Raw genomic sequence first — 12,708 nt, forward strand, 5'->3', positions numbered from 1 at the left:
TGCCTGGCTTACACACAATACCCCACAGTGTCAAAGTGAAAATATGTTTTTTGACATTTTTACATGCCTAGCAAAGAAGGGCACCTGTTGGTAGTTGTGTAGCAGACATTGAATATCCATGGTGAAGTTATTAATTACACTTTGGATGGTGTATCAATACACCCAGTCATTACAAAGATACAGGTGACCTTCCTAACTCAGTTGCCGGAGAGGAAGGAAACCGCTCAGGGATTTCACCATGAGGCCAATGGTGACATTAAAACAGTTACAGAGTTTAATGGCTGTGATAGAAGAAAACTGAGGATGGATCAACAACATTGTAGTTACTCCACAATACTATCCTAATTGACAGAGTGAAAAGAAAGAAGCCTATCCAGAATACAAATATTTGCAACAAGGCACTAAAGTAATACCGCAAAATATGTGGCAAAACAATTAACTTTTTGTCCTGAATATAAAGTGTTAGAGGGAAAACCTGTTTCAGTCTGCTTTCCACCAGACACTGGGAGATTAATTCACCTTTCAGCAGGACAATAACCTAAAACACAAGGCCAAATATACACTGGAGTTGCTTACCAAGAAGACAGTGAATGTTCCTGAGTGGCCGAGTTACAGTTTTGACTAAAATCTACTTCAAAATCTATGGAAGACCTGAAAATGGTTGTCCAGCAACGATCAACAACCAATATGACAGAGCTTGAAGATTTTTGAAAAGAATAATGGGCAAATATTGTACAATCCAGGTGTGCAAAGCTCCAAAAAATGTACGCAGAAAGACTCACAGCTGTAATCGCTGCCAAAGGTGATTTGACTGGTTGGGAATACTTATGTAAATTATATATTTCTGTATATAATTTTCAATAAATTTGCAAGAATTTTGAAAATCATGTTTTCACTTTGTCATTATGGGGTATTGTGTGTAGATGGGTGAGTAAAAACAATATTTCATCCATTTTGAATTCAGGCTGTAACAACAAAACATGGAATAAGTCAAAGGGTATGAATACCTTCTGAAGGCACTGTATGTAGGTCCTCTTCCTTATCAATTAATCTGATTCAACTGTCATAGTTATCAAGTCATCACATCCCTGATAGAAGCTGTTCAGGAGGCCTTACAGCTCTCCTGTACAACCACATGGGGAATCAGACTAAATAAACTCTCTCAACTGCTCCTAGACATAAGATTTTCTCACAACTGCCCTTAGACTTAAGATACTCTCACAACTGATCCTAACCATTGCAATAGCCTATATGATATGAGATATGTATATCAATCAATATAAGATCACATAATATCACATCCGGGTTCCAAATAATATGCTATACATAATGTAAACAAGTAAATTAGTAATGTAAGTGCATACATAGCTGAATAGGGGCATTCTACCAGTCATCTTTTCTAACTAAAGCAGTCAATACCCTGTTGATTCCCCACAAATACAGCTGAAATAAATAAAATATCCTCAAAGGCAAAATCCATCATTTCCTATTAGCTTCAATATACTGAAACATCGTCAACAACCTCAACAACAACGACAGCCTTTGTAAAGCTGCCTTCGAAAATACAAAACAAACAGTGTAGTAGAGTTTTGGGCCACCAATAGATTTATACAGTAGAGGATAAAGTTATGCTCTCTCTAAGCCATTGCTGGTGAATGTGCTCTTCACAAACGACAAAACAAAATGCCAATGTTATTCTATGCTACAGTATGCTCAACTTTCTTACTGCTGTGATTTGAGTTGAGGCAACTCAAAGTTCCTCCCTGTTCAAACGTAATGCTGGGACGGTCCTTATTCACTGTGCTTTAGTTATCCAGTCAAGATTGTGACGTGTAGTGCATACTAACCACATTCAAAACACCAACACGTTCTACATGGAAATGGACAATGTCAGTAGCTAGCAAATAGAATCAGATAGAAAATACCACTGATAATGAACCACAACCTGAAATATTCATTTAAAAAAAAGAAAATAATTCAGAAAAATGATTTATAAATATGGCATAGAGAATGCCCATATGTTTTAATAGGTAAATCCTTATTTTTATAACATTGAAAAGTGTTTTTGTAATATGCACATATGTATATTAACGGTTTAACGGCGTTGTGTGGATGGATGGCTCTTGTTCTCTCTGGACTGAGGATACCTACCTACATAGAGACTTTATAACACATGAATAACCGTATATGAGCAGTACATAAGCATTTCATAATTATTTTTTATTTTTTTACTGTGGTATGTATGGGTTATTAATGTGATATGAAGTCATTATAAGTCCTAAGAGGTACCCTTCAAGTACCAACATATCAACTCCACAGCTCTGGGCTCTGGTTGGCCATGATGACAGAGTTCAGTCACCAATCAAAATGTAAAGACGTAACGTGAAAACAACAAAGTCAAAATCACCTGACATCAATAAGAAAGTTCTCACACCATAAAAATTGTCCATGACACTTATATAAGCGGTAAGCCTTACTTCATTGCAATGGGTAAAAAAAAAAAAAATCACGTCTCGACTTTATATGTCGCTCCACATGAGATGTTCCTCGTTATGTTAGGAGGAACAAGGAAAAGCTCTATCCATGTTGGCAAGTGTCCATACATTGTCCATGATAATTTTGACACACAGTCATTTTCCCTTTGTTCATCCCCAGCAATTACAGTGTACAAGAAGAGTACAATAATACAATTAAGGATCTGTTTCGCAGACCCAGATTACAATTTAATCAAGATTACTGATAATTTGGTTTCATGGACATGGCCTCAATTATTGTTGGACTATGGTTAATCTTCATTTAAAAAGTTATTGTCACAGTCCAGCAGTATGTAATTCAAGGTTAATAGATGTTCATGAAATCATTTTTAGCTCTTGATGAACTAAATCAGAATTGGGCCTACTCCTGGATTATTTTAATCTGGGTTTGAGAAAATGGTCCTAAAAGTATCTTCAAATGGAGAAGGAAAGGAAATCTCAATCAAATTTAAGGCTTTTGTCTATGTGATGAGGAGGCAGAAGCACAGTCAGCACAGTCGGGCACACTCGCAAACACATATGCTCACACACGCAGGCACGCGCACGCATACACACACATACACAAAACTCCACCCTCACCCTCACCCCCACCCATATACACTCCTGCCCAGACTCACTCAGCCCAGTATATCCAGGTAGACAGGCGAGGCCTTGGCCAGACTCTGGAGCAGGCTGTGGATCTCCTTGATGTTCAGTCTCATGTAGGGTTCTCTCTGCCAGCATCCCAGCATCAGGTCGTACACCTCCTTTGGACAGGAACGCGGCCGCTGCAGCACGCGCCCCTGGGTGATGCACTCGATCACCTGCATAAAGGGTCATCACCACTGGTCAGCACTTTTTCAATTCAATTAAATTAAATTGAAATTCAGTTCAATTCAACTTTATTTATTCCCTGAGGGGCAATTAAGGAAGCCATTGCTCACATTATAACAACAGCATATAAATAAAGTGAGGTTTACCAAGGTGATATGTTTTTTTAGACTCATAGACATATTAACCCTGGTTTTATATAATAGATTGGCAGGAAATGTATATTCATAACGCATAAAAATCTACACTGAGAGAATAAAACATTAGGAACACCTTCCTTTAACCTGTCTCCTGCCCTTCATCTACACTGATTGAAGTGGATTTAACAGGTGACATCAATAAGGGATCATAGCTTTCACCTGGATTCACCTGGTCACTCTAAGTCATGTAAAGAGCAGGTGTTCCTAATGTTTCGTACAGTCAATGTATATGGACAATACAAATGTGACATACTGTAACTAAGATTAGAAAAATGGAGACTACAGAAGACTGATGTATTTGAAGTTTTGACGATAAATCTCATAATTGGAGCTCAGGTGCTATGGTACCAGTGTAGTCAATCTACTGTAGGAAAGGTTTGAGCTTGTGTCTCTGACCTTGTAATCTTGGAACCCAGAACCAAATCTCAAGAGTTTTTCTGTCTGTCATAAGAGACTACTGACCTCATTGTTGGAGAGCTGGTACCATGGCTGCTTCCCATAGGTGAAGATCTCCCAGAGGACCACGCCGAGACTCCAGACATCGCTCTCCGTGGTGAACCTCCGGTACATGATGCTCTCTGGAGGCATCCAGCGGATGGGCAGCATGGTGTGACCACCCACCTGGAAACAGACACGAAGGATCCATCAAGAACCATCCAGGATAACCACAGAGAAGGTCAAATGAAGAAGAGATGATGAAGGCTGGAATGAACGGGAGTGAAATAAAGAAACTGCCCAAAAACAGGGTTAGATGGAGAGGTGTTGTTGTCAGTCAGGTCAGTAACCAACATACTATTAAGGCCTATTAACATTTGGTTAAAGGTAGAATATACAATATTCATGACAAGATCATGTACACAAATTTGTATTGTGTGTGGGCCTACAGTTTCCATGGAAATCAATGTTATGATGAGATATTTTAAAAAAGGTATTAAAACCCAACTTGCACAATACATTTTTTGCCTGAATTGGTATTGGCACTGTTTGGCCTTAGCTGCGACGCCCCACCTGTTTAGCTAAAAAAAAAAAGAAAAAAAAAAAAGGTATATATATTTTTTGGGTGCCTGTTTTGGCATTAATACACGTCACATATCAGTTTGCAAACAATGTAAAAAAAAATAATAATAGAGTTAATAAAGCCGCATACAAACATGGTCTCTTTTTTGCTTTCTTGAGTAAGGCAGCTCCAAAATGCAGGTGTTTCAGCCTAGATCAGTGCTTTCTGTGGTGGTGGGGCAGCTAGCGGACATACAGAGCCTAGTGGTTGGTAATGTTCTCTAGTTGCGCCGTGATTGGCACAGTGTTCTGTCACCCATGGGGACACTACGTCACCGCAAAATCTACGGGGAGAGCTCCAAAAATTCAAGCCCCTTGGATGCTGCCATAGAGTTACATTAGAAGTGCCCATCCAAGAAGGCTCAAGGTCATTGGCCACAGATAAAATACAGTAGCTTTGATTGGATTGATCATGTCATCATACTTTCAAAATCTTAGCTAGCAGTCATCATCATGAATCAAGTCAACAATCTACTGGCAAATCCTTTTCAATCCTTGTCATATGAAGATAAATTAGAGATACAACCTCTCTGTGCTCATGGACATTGGACATAAACATTACACAACAAGTCAGAAATGGAAAATTCAACAATGAGTGGTTTGGAAGGAAGCAGTGCTAGCGTTGCAAAGCAATCACTATTTCGCTTCCCCTGCCTGCTATTCAGTGGAGAGGGTGTGTGGTCCAAGTCTGGGTTTAAGGTTTTAAAACATCTGTCTGAAAGGGTCTCAAAACATGAGAATTGTGCATCACATATAGACAACACAGTTAAACTGGGATTACTGGGGAAATTAAACGTTGTGGCTCAGCTAGACTCAGCTAATACTTCAAATGTTAGGCTAACCGCTGAGTCTGGGTCTCTCTTTCTCTCTCTGTGGTGACTTAAAGAAGAGTAAAGTGAAGGCCTCAACATCTTGCTGAATTTATCTGAACTAATATCTATCTGAATTTCTGTCGCTGTCCATTTCGGAATTTCTGGCCTACCTCATCGCAGTTTGCTTCCACTTACTTATATAAGAACAAACATTGTGAATTTACTGAACATAAATGTAATAATGTTTGTGTATGGTTCAAAAGTCAAAACTCATGTCGACATTATTATTGAAGGAGAATGCGGTTCTTATCCATTTACACAAATCCACAAGGAGTCAGTAAAAACCATATTATTTAAGCAAGTCAGCCATAAGCTCCACTCTCGGGATAGCTTTATGTAGACCCTAAAAGTTTGTGGGCAGCGTTTGTCGCCGTTATAGTGCATTTAATGTATTGTTTAGAGTTGTGTAGTGGCTTCGCTGGCATTCATCTAAAAAAAATGTTGTTTGCCCCACCAAGATTGACATGTTAAATCGCCACTGATTGACATGATTGTCAGTTTACAATAACTGACACATTTGTTTATGTGTTGACCCAATTGCTGTTCAGCTGCGTCGTTGGTCTTCCTATCTGATCCCAATGGCGGATAATGTGGATTAGTGAGTGGGCATATTCATATGCTGCCCTCTGATTGGGGGATGATGGGTCTAAATTACATTCATCTGTATTGTATTGATTCTCCCCTGGGAGGGCCAGGAAGCAGCAGAGGGCACTGTAGTCTACGTAGACTCCAGGCCTGGGGCTGACTGGGAGACATAACATGTCTGGATCTAAGAGCCAAATCTGATAATGGCTTGAAGAGCAACTGCCTTTAAAAAGCAACAAATCCCTTTAAAAACGGCCTATGTGGCATCGATATGAGTCAGGAACAGTTATTCTAGTGTCAAAATTGACTACAAAGTGTAATTTGGATAATTTTGGTCATAAAGTCAGTCTCGCCTAAAATGGAGTTTGGAACAACCGTGCATTACTTGAGAAATACTGCACCAAACACGTTAGTTCGACGTAAAATTGCACAACTAAAACATCCTTGGCAAAAACGTCAAAATGTATTACAGATTTCTTGAGTTATCTTAGATTAATTCTGGGGATTATGAGGAAATTAAATAGATTTACACGTTTACAGTGTCTCATGGGGGACAAACATCATTAACCAAACGCGGAATCGGTTAGGAAACACCCCCAAGACTGAAATCTTGTTTTTCTAATGAGCAACAGAAAAATACATGTGCCAATTGACATGTTCAGTGTTTAAGATAACCATCTGTAATGAATAAAGGGTGATTCAATGCCAGCATGGCCCGAAAATATGTTTGGTATCACAGATTGTTCTGGCAATTGTTACATAAAAACTTCATTGGGAGGAAGGATGTTTAACATGCTTAAATATATAAAATGATGAAAGTGGCCATTTTAGGCCCTTTTTAGACCTATACAGTGGGGAGAACAAGTATTTGATACACTGCCGATTTTGCAGGATTTCCTACTTACAAAGCATGTAGAGCATTTTTATCATATGTACACTTCAACTGTGCGAGACGGAATCTAAAACAAAAATCCAGAAAATCACATTGTATGATTTTTAAGTAATTAATTTGCATTTTATTGCATGACATAAGTATTTGATCACCTACCAACCAGTAAGAATTCCGGCTCTCACAGACCTGTTAGTTTTTCTTTTAGAAGCCCTCCTGTTCTCCACTCATTACCTATATTAACTGCACCTGTTTGAACTCGTTACCTGTATAAAAGACACCTGTCCACACACTCAATCAAACAGACTCCAACCTCTCCACAATGGCCAAGACCAGAGAGCTGTGTAAGGACATCAGGGATAAAATTGTAGGCCTGCACAAGGCTGGGATGGGCTACAGGACAATAGGCAAGCAGCTGGTGAGAAGGCAACAACTGTTGGCGCAATTATTAGAAAATGGAAGAAGTTCAAGATGACGGTCAATCACCCTCGGTCTGGGGCTCCATGCAAGATCTCACCTGGTGGGGCATCAATGATCATGAGGAAGGTGAGGGATCAGCCCAGAACTACACGGCAGGACCTGGTCAATGACCTGAAGAGAGCTGAGACCACAGTCTCAAAGAAAACCATTAGTAACACACTACGCCGTCATGGATTAAAATCCTGCGGCGCACGCAAGGTCCCCCTGCTCAAGCCAGCGCATGTCCAGGCCCGTCTCAAGTTTGCCAATGACCATCTGGATTATCCAGAGGAGGAATGGGAGAAGGTCATGTGGTCTGATGAGACCGAAATAGAGCTTTTTGGTCTAAACTCCACTCGCCGTGTTTGGAGGAAGAAGAAGGATGAGTACAACCCCAAGAACACCATTCCAACCGTGAAGCATGGAGGTGGAAACATCATTCTTTGGGGATGCTTTTCTGCAAAGGGGGCAGGACGACTGCACCGTATTGAGGGGAGGATGGATGGGGCCATGTATCGCATGATTTTGGCCAACAACCTCCTTCCCTTAGTAAGAGCATTGAAGATGGGTCGTGGCTGGTTCTTCCAGCATGACAACGACCCGAAACACACAGCCAGGGCAACTAAGAAGTGGCTCCGTAAGAAGCATCTCAAGGTCCTGGAGTGGCCTAGCCAGTCTCCAGACCTGAACCCAATAGAAAATCTTTGGAGGGAGCTGAAAGTCCATATTGCCCAGCGACAGCCCCGAAACCTGAAGGATCTGGAGAAGGTCTGTATGGAGGAGTGGGCCAAAATCCCTGCTGCAGTGTGTGCAAACCTGGTCAAGACCTACAGGAAACATATGATCTCTGTAATTGCAAACAAAGGTTTCTGTACCAAATATTAAGTTCTGCTTTTCTGATGTATCAAATACTTATGTCATGCAATAAAATGCAAATGAATTACTTAAAAATCATACAATGTGATTTTCTGGATTTTTGTTTTAGATTCTGTCTCTCACAGTTGAAGTGTACCTATGATAAAAATGACAGACCTCTACATGCATTGTAAGTAGGAAAACCTGCAAAATCGGCAGTGTATCAAATACTTGTTCTCCCCACTGTATCTACAATTCAAAATCCGTGTGTGTGTGTAGAGCGAGTGTCTTATCATGTGTATGTGTGCCTGTGTGTGTGTGTCTCTTCACAGTCCCCGCTGTTCCATAAGGTGTATTTTTATCTGTTTTTTAATCTGATTCTACTGCTTACCTGAAGTGGAATAGAGTTCCATGTAGCCATGATAAAAATTACAGACCTCTACATGCTTTGTAAGTAGGAAAACCTGCAAAATCGGCACTGTATCAAATACTTGTTCTCCCCACTGTACATGCCTCCTGTAAGACCCTATGATCTGTGAAGCGTCTTGGTGTCTTTTTACTCCTTATAATGTGTGCTCTAAAATATGGAGTGTGTCTATATTTTGAAATAAAATTCACATTAATTTTTTCAACATTACAAATATTATTATTCATATCTTAAAATTAACCTTTTTGATTTAGCTTATTTTTAAACATATTATTTGGAACAATATACTATTCAAACACATCACATTTCCAGAGTGGGCTCTCTTATACTTTTGAAGAAATTATTTATTTTATACAAAGAAATTGACATTATACGTCATCAACCAATCACTGCCCTCCTGTATGATTGCACATTCAGCAAATCACCAGCAGAGGGAGTTCCCTTTGAATCCATTTCCACATTCACTTTGTTCGTGGTGCTCATAAAATGTATCATAACTTTAAAAGTAGCAGAGAGCCCACTTTAGAAATGTGATGTACTTGTAGAGTATAATGTTTAAAACAACATGTCTAAAAATGAACAAAATCAAAAAGGGTACTTTTGAAATATTACTATTAATAGTTTTAATGTTGAATAAATTCATGTGTACATTTTTTTCTTCTAAAACACTCCATATTTTAGAGCACACTATTAGGAGTTTAATGACATTAAGGTGTTGTCTGTATCATGTACGGTTAACAGATAATTAAGTCTTACAGGGGGCATGTATAGGTATAAAAAGGGCCTAAAATGGCCACTTTCATTATGATTTTCAAAAAAATGGTTTGTGTTACAAATGTAAAAAGAATATCAAACATCCTTCCTCCCAATAAAGTTTCTATGTGAGAATTGTCAGAACAATCTGAGATGGCCAAAAAAAATTCAGGCCCATGCAGGCATAAAATCGCATTAAAGCCTGTAGCGTTGTCTATACTGTTCTAGTATAAGCTAGACAGTAGCAGATAGCCGTTAGCCTGGTAGCCCAATCGTTTTGTGCTTTAAGTAGCCAATAGCATGCCAGTTTAGCATAACAACAACAAAGGAGTTGGGTAAAGCAGAAACAGGTTGGGCTACCAGGCTATGTGCTATGGTAGACAATGTTTTCCTCACTCATTTTATAAGAACTGGGTTAGATACTGGATAGAAGGAGAAACGTGTTCATGAATCTAGGTATTTTAAGAGCAGTAGCTTGCCTCTGAAAAGGCATAGAATAGAGAATTCAAGGCTAAATTTGCATCACAGCATAAATGCAACGTCAAGCATGAACTCCTTGCTCAGGGAAAAAAACTGCCAGTGCATTTTGCACTGTTGCCCCCTATTACCATGGAAACAGCAATTCTATGCAGATTATAGAATTTGCATTTAAATGGCATTAAAAATAGATAAAATATTGCTGGTTAAAATTATTATTGCTGTTACAAACCAAAACCAGAACAAAATTCTAATTACACATATGAGTGTATTCCTGTCTTTCTGTTCCGCTTGTGTGTGCGTGTGTGTGTGTTTCTGTGTGCATGCTCACGGACTCACTCTGTAGTAGTCAGTGCTGTACACATCCCTGGACATGCCAAAGTCCCCAATCTTGACCAGTAGGTTCTCTCCCACCAGGCAGTTGCGTGTGGCCAGGTCTCTGTGGACAAAGTGCTGGGAGGCCAGGTAGACCATGCCTGCAGCGATCTGCTGGGCGATGTGCAGCATCTGAGACTGGGTCAGCTCCACCATCAGGCTGTGCTGCCCATCAGCCATCAGCACCGCGTCAGGACCATGGGACCTACATCACAACACAGGTGGGTCAAACACAATGCTAACTATAGTTATCTACAGTTGACTACAAAGAGGACTTAATCAGATATGTGCAAACGCATTCGCTTCCATTGCAGATCTCCAGTTTCAATTCAAATACAGTATCACCAACACACTTACATATGTGGCAAAATCCCCCATAACCTCTCATGCCTGATTAGACTAGACAACTTTATTATCCATTCAGTTTGCACAGAATGGAAATGTGTCTTTGGCGCTCTGGCTTACAGTAAAATGATAAAAACTGACATAAAACATACACATTGAGCATTTACGTCAGTTATTGCTTTAATACAGTACACGTGAATGGGCAAACGTAATGACACACACATATGCACAAAGACATTGGGACACAGGACGGTACCTGAGGAACTTGTTGAGGTCGCCGTGCTTCATGTACTCGAACACCATGATGAGCGGGTCACTCTCCACACACACGCCGTAGAAGGTGACGATGTGCTCGTGCTGCAGGTTGGTCAGTAGCTCCGCCTCCCGGTGGAAGTCGGCACGCCCGCTCTCGCTGGCCTCTTTCAACGTCTGAGGAGGACACACACACACACACACACACACACACACACTTATCATAATTTAGTAATTGATTGATGGGATTGTTGATTGTTTCAAAGTCTCCATCCTACAAAATTCGATTAAATCCTAAAATATATTAGTTGGCGGTGCTATAATCCAAAACAATGTACATACAAACCTCAGATATGGGAAAAGCACAAACAGCTAAATATTTTATACTTTTTTTTTATATCAAAGCCAGGACTAAAGTGTGTGTTGATTGTTTGAAATGACATGCATGGAGGGCCATACTTTACCTTGACAGCCACCAGGATCTTGTCCTGATCTGGGGTCAGGTTGTAGCACTCAGCCAGGAACACCTTCCCAAAGGCCCCCTCTCCCAGCTCACGCTTCAGCACAATATTGTGTCTCTTGATGTGCTGGACAACTGGGATGAAAAGAGACAGATACAGTAAGGCTATCACAAGGCCCTAGTCTAGAGGCCTAAGTTTTTCCTGACCATCATTTGAACTGACCAGGAAAAACTCTGGGCCCTAGTTAGAATTAGTCAGGTCGGGTGGTTAGGGAAAACTCCTGGCCCTACTCATTACATACACCTAAGTTAACAGCCCTAGTCTACTGCTGTATACAGTGGCTTGCGAAAGTATTCACCCCCCTTGGCATTTTTCCTATTTTGTTGCCTTACAACCTGGAATTAAAATGGATTTTTTGGGGGTTTCTATAATTTGATTTACCACTTTGAAGATGCAAAATCTTTTTTATTGTGAAACAAACATGAGGGTGCATAACTATTCAGCCCCCCAAAGTCAATATTTTGTAGAGCCACCTTTTGCAGAAATTACAGCTGCAAGTCTCTTGGGGTATGTCTCTATAAGCTTGGCACATCTAGCCACTGGGATTTTTGCCCATTCTTCAAGGCAAAACTGCTACAGCTCCTTCAAGTTGGATGGGTTCTGCTGGTGTACAGCAATCTTTAAGTCATACCACAGATTCTCAATTGGATTGAGGTCTGGGCTTTGACTAGGCCATTCCATAACATTTAAATGTTTCCCCTTAAACCACTCAAGTGTTGCTTTAGCAGTATGCTTAGGGTCATTGTCCTGCTGGAAGGTGAACCTCCGTCCCAGTCTCAAATCTCTGGAAGACTGAAACAGGTTTCCCTCAAGAATTTCCCTGTGTTTAGCGCCATCCATCATTCCTTCAATTCTGACCAGTTTCCCAGTCCCTGCCGATGAAAAACTTTGTCCCTGACCTGTTTGGAGAGCTCCTTGGTCTTCATGGTGCCGCTTGCTTGGTGGTGCCCCTTGCTTAGTGGTGTTGCAGACTCTGGGGCCTTTCAGAGCAGGTGTATATATACTGAGATCATGTGACAGATCATGTGACACTTAGATTGCACACAGATGGACCTTATTTAACTAATTATGTGACTTCTGAAGGTAATTGGTTGCACCAGATCTTATTTAGGGGCTTCATAGCAAAGGGGGTGAATACATATGCACGCACCACTTTTTCGTTACTTCGTTTTTAGAATTCTTTGAAACACTTCATCAATTTAGACTATTTTGTGTATGTCCATTACATGAAATCCAAATAAAAATCGATTTAAATTACAGGTTGTAATGCAACAAAATAGGAAAAACGCCGAAGGGGA

At 40.3% G+C, this 12,708-nt stretch overlaps 1 protein-coding gene across 2 annotated transcripts in view; it reads right to left on the bottom strand.

Annotated features, from left to right (window-relative positions):
* Nucleotides 1–959: 959 nt before the first annotated feature.
* The window catches only part of LOC121582807 (BDNF/NT-3 growth factors receptor-like), a 30,899-nt gene continuing 19,150 nt past the window's right edge, over nucleotides 960–12,708 (bottom strand). For both annotated transcript variants that reach the window (XM_041898915.2, XM_041898914.2), the window contains 5 exons: nucleotides 11,354–11,484; nucleotides 10,894–11,066; nucleotides 10,257–10,497; nucleotides 4,007–4,165; nucleotides 960–3,337 (listed from right to left, as the gene is read on the bottom strand). In XM_041898915.2, the coding sequence (XP_041754849.1) occupies nucleotides 3,152–3,337; nucleotides 4,007–4,165; nucleotides 10,257–10,497; nucleotides 10,894–11,066; nucleotides 11,354–11,484 (890 nt within the window). In that variant the 3' untranslated portion in view covers nucleotides 960–3,151. The remainder of the gene's footprint in view (nucleotides 3,338–4,006; nucleotides 4,166–10,256; nucleotides 10,498–10,893; nucleotides 11,067–11,353; nucleotides 11,485–12,708) is intronic.

Source organism: Coregonus clupeaformis, chromosome 15 (assembly GCF_020615455.1).
Source record: "Coregonus clupeaformis isolate EN_2021a chromosome 15, ASM2061545v1, whole genome shotgun sequence".
NCBI lineage: Eukaryota > Metazoa > Chordata > Actinopteri > Salmoniformes > Salmonidae > Coregonus > Coregonus clupeaformis.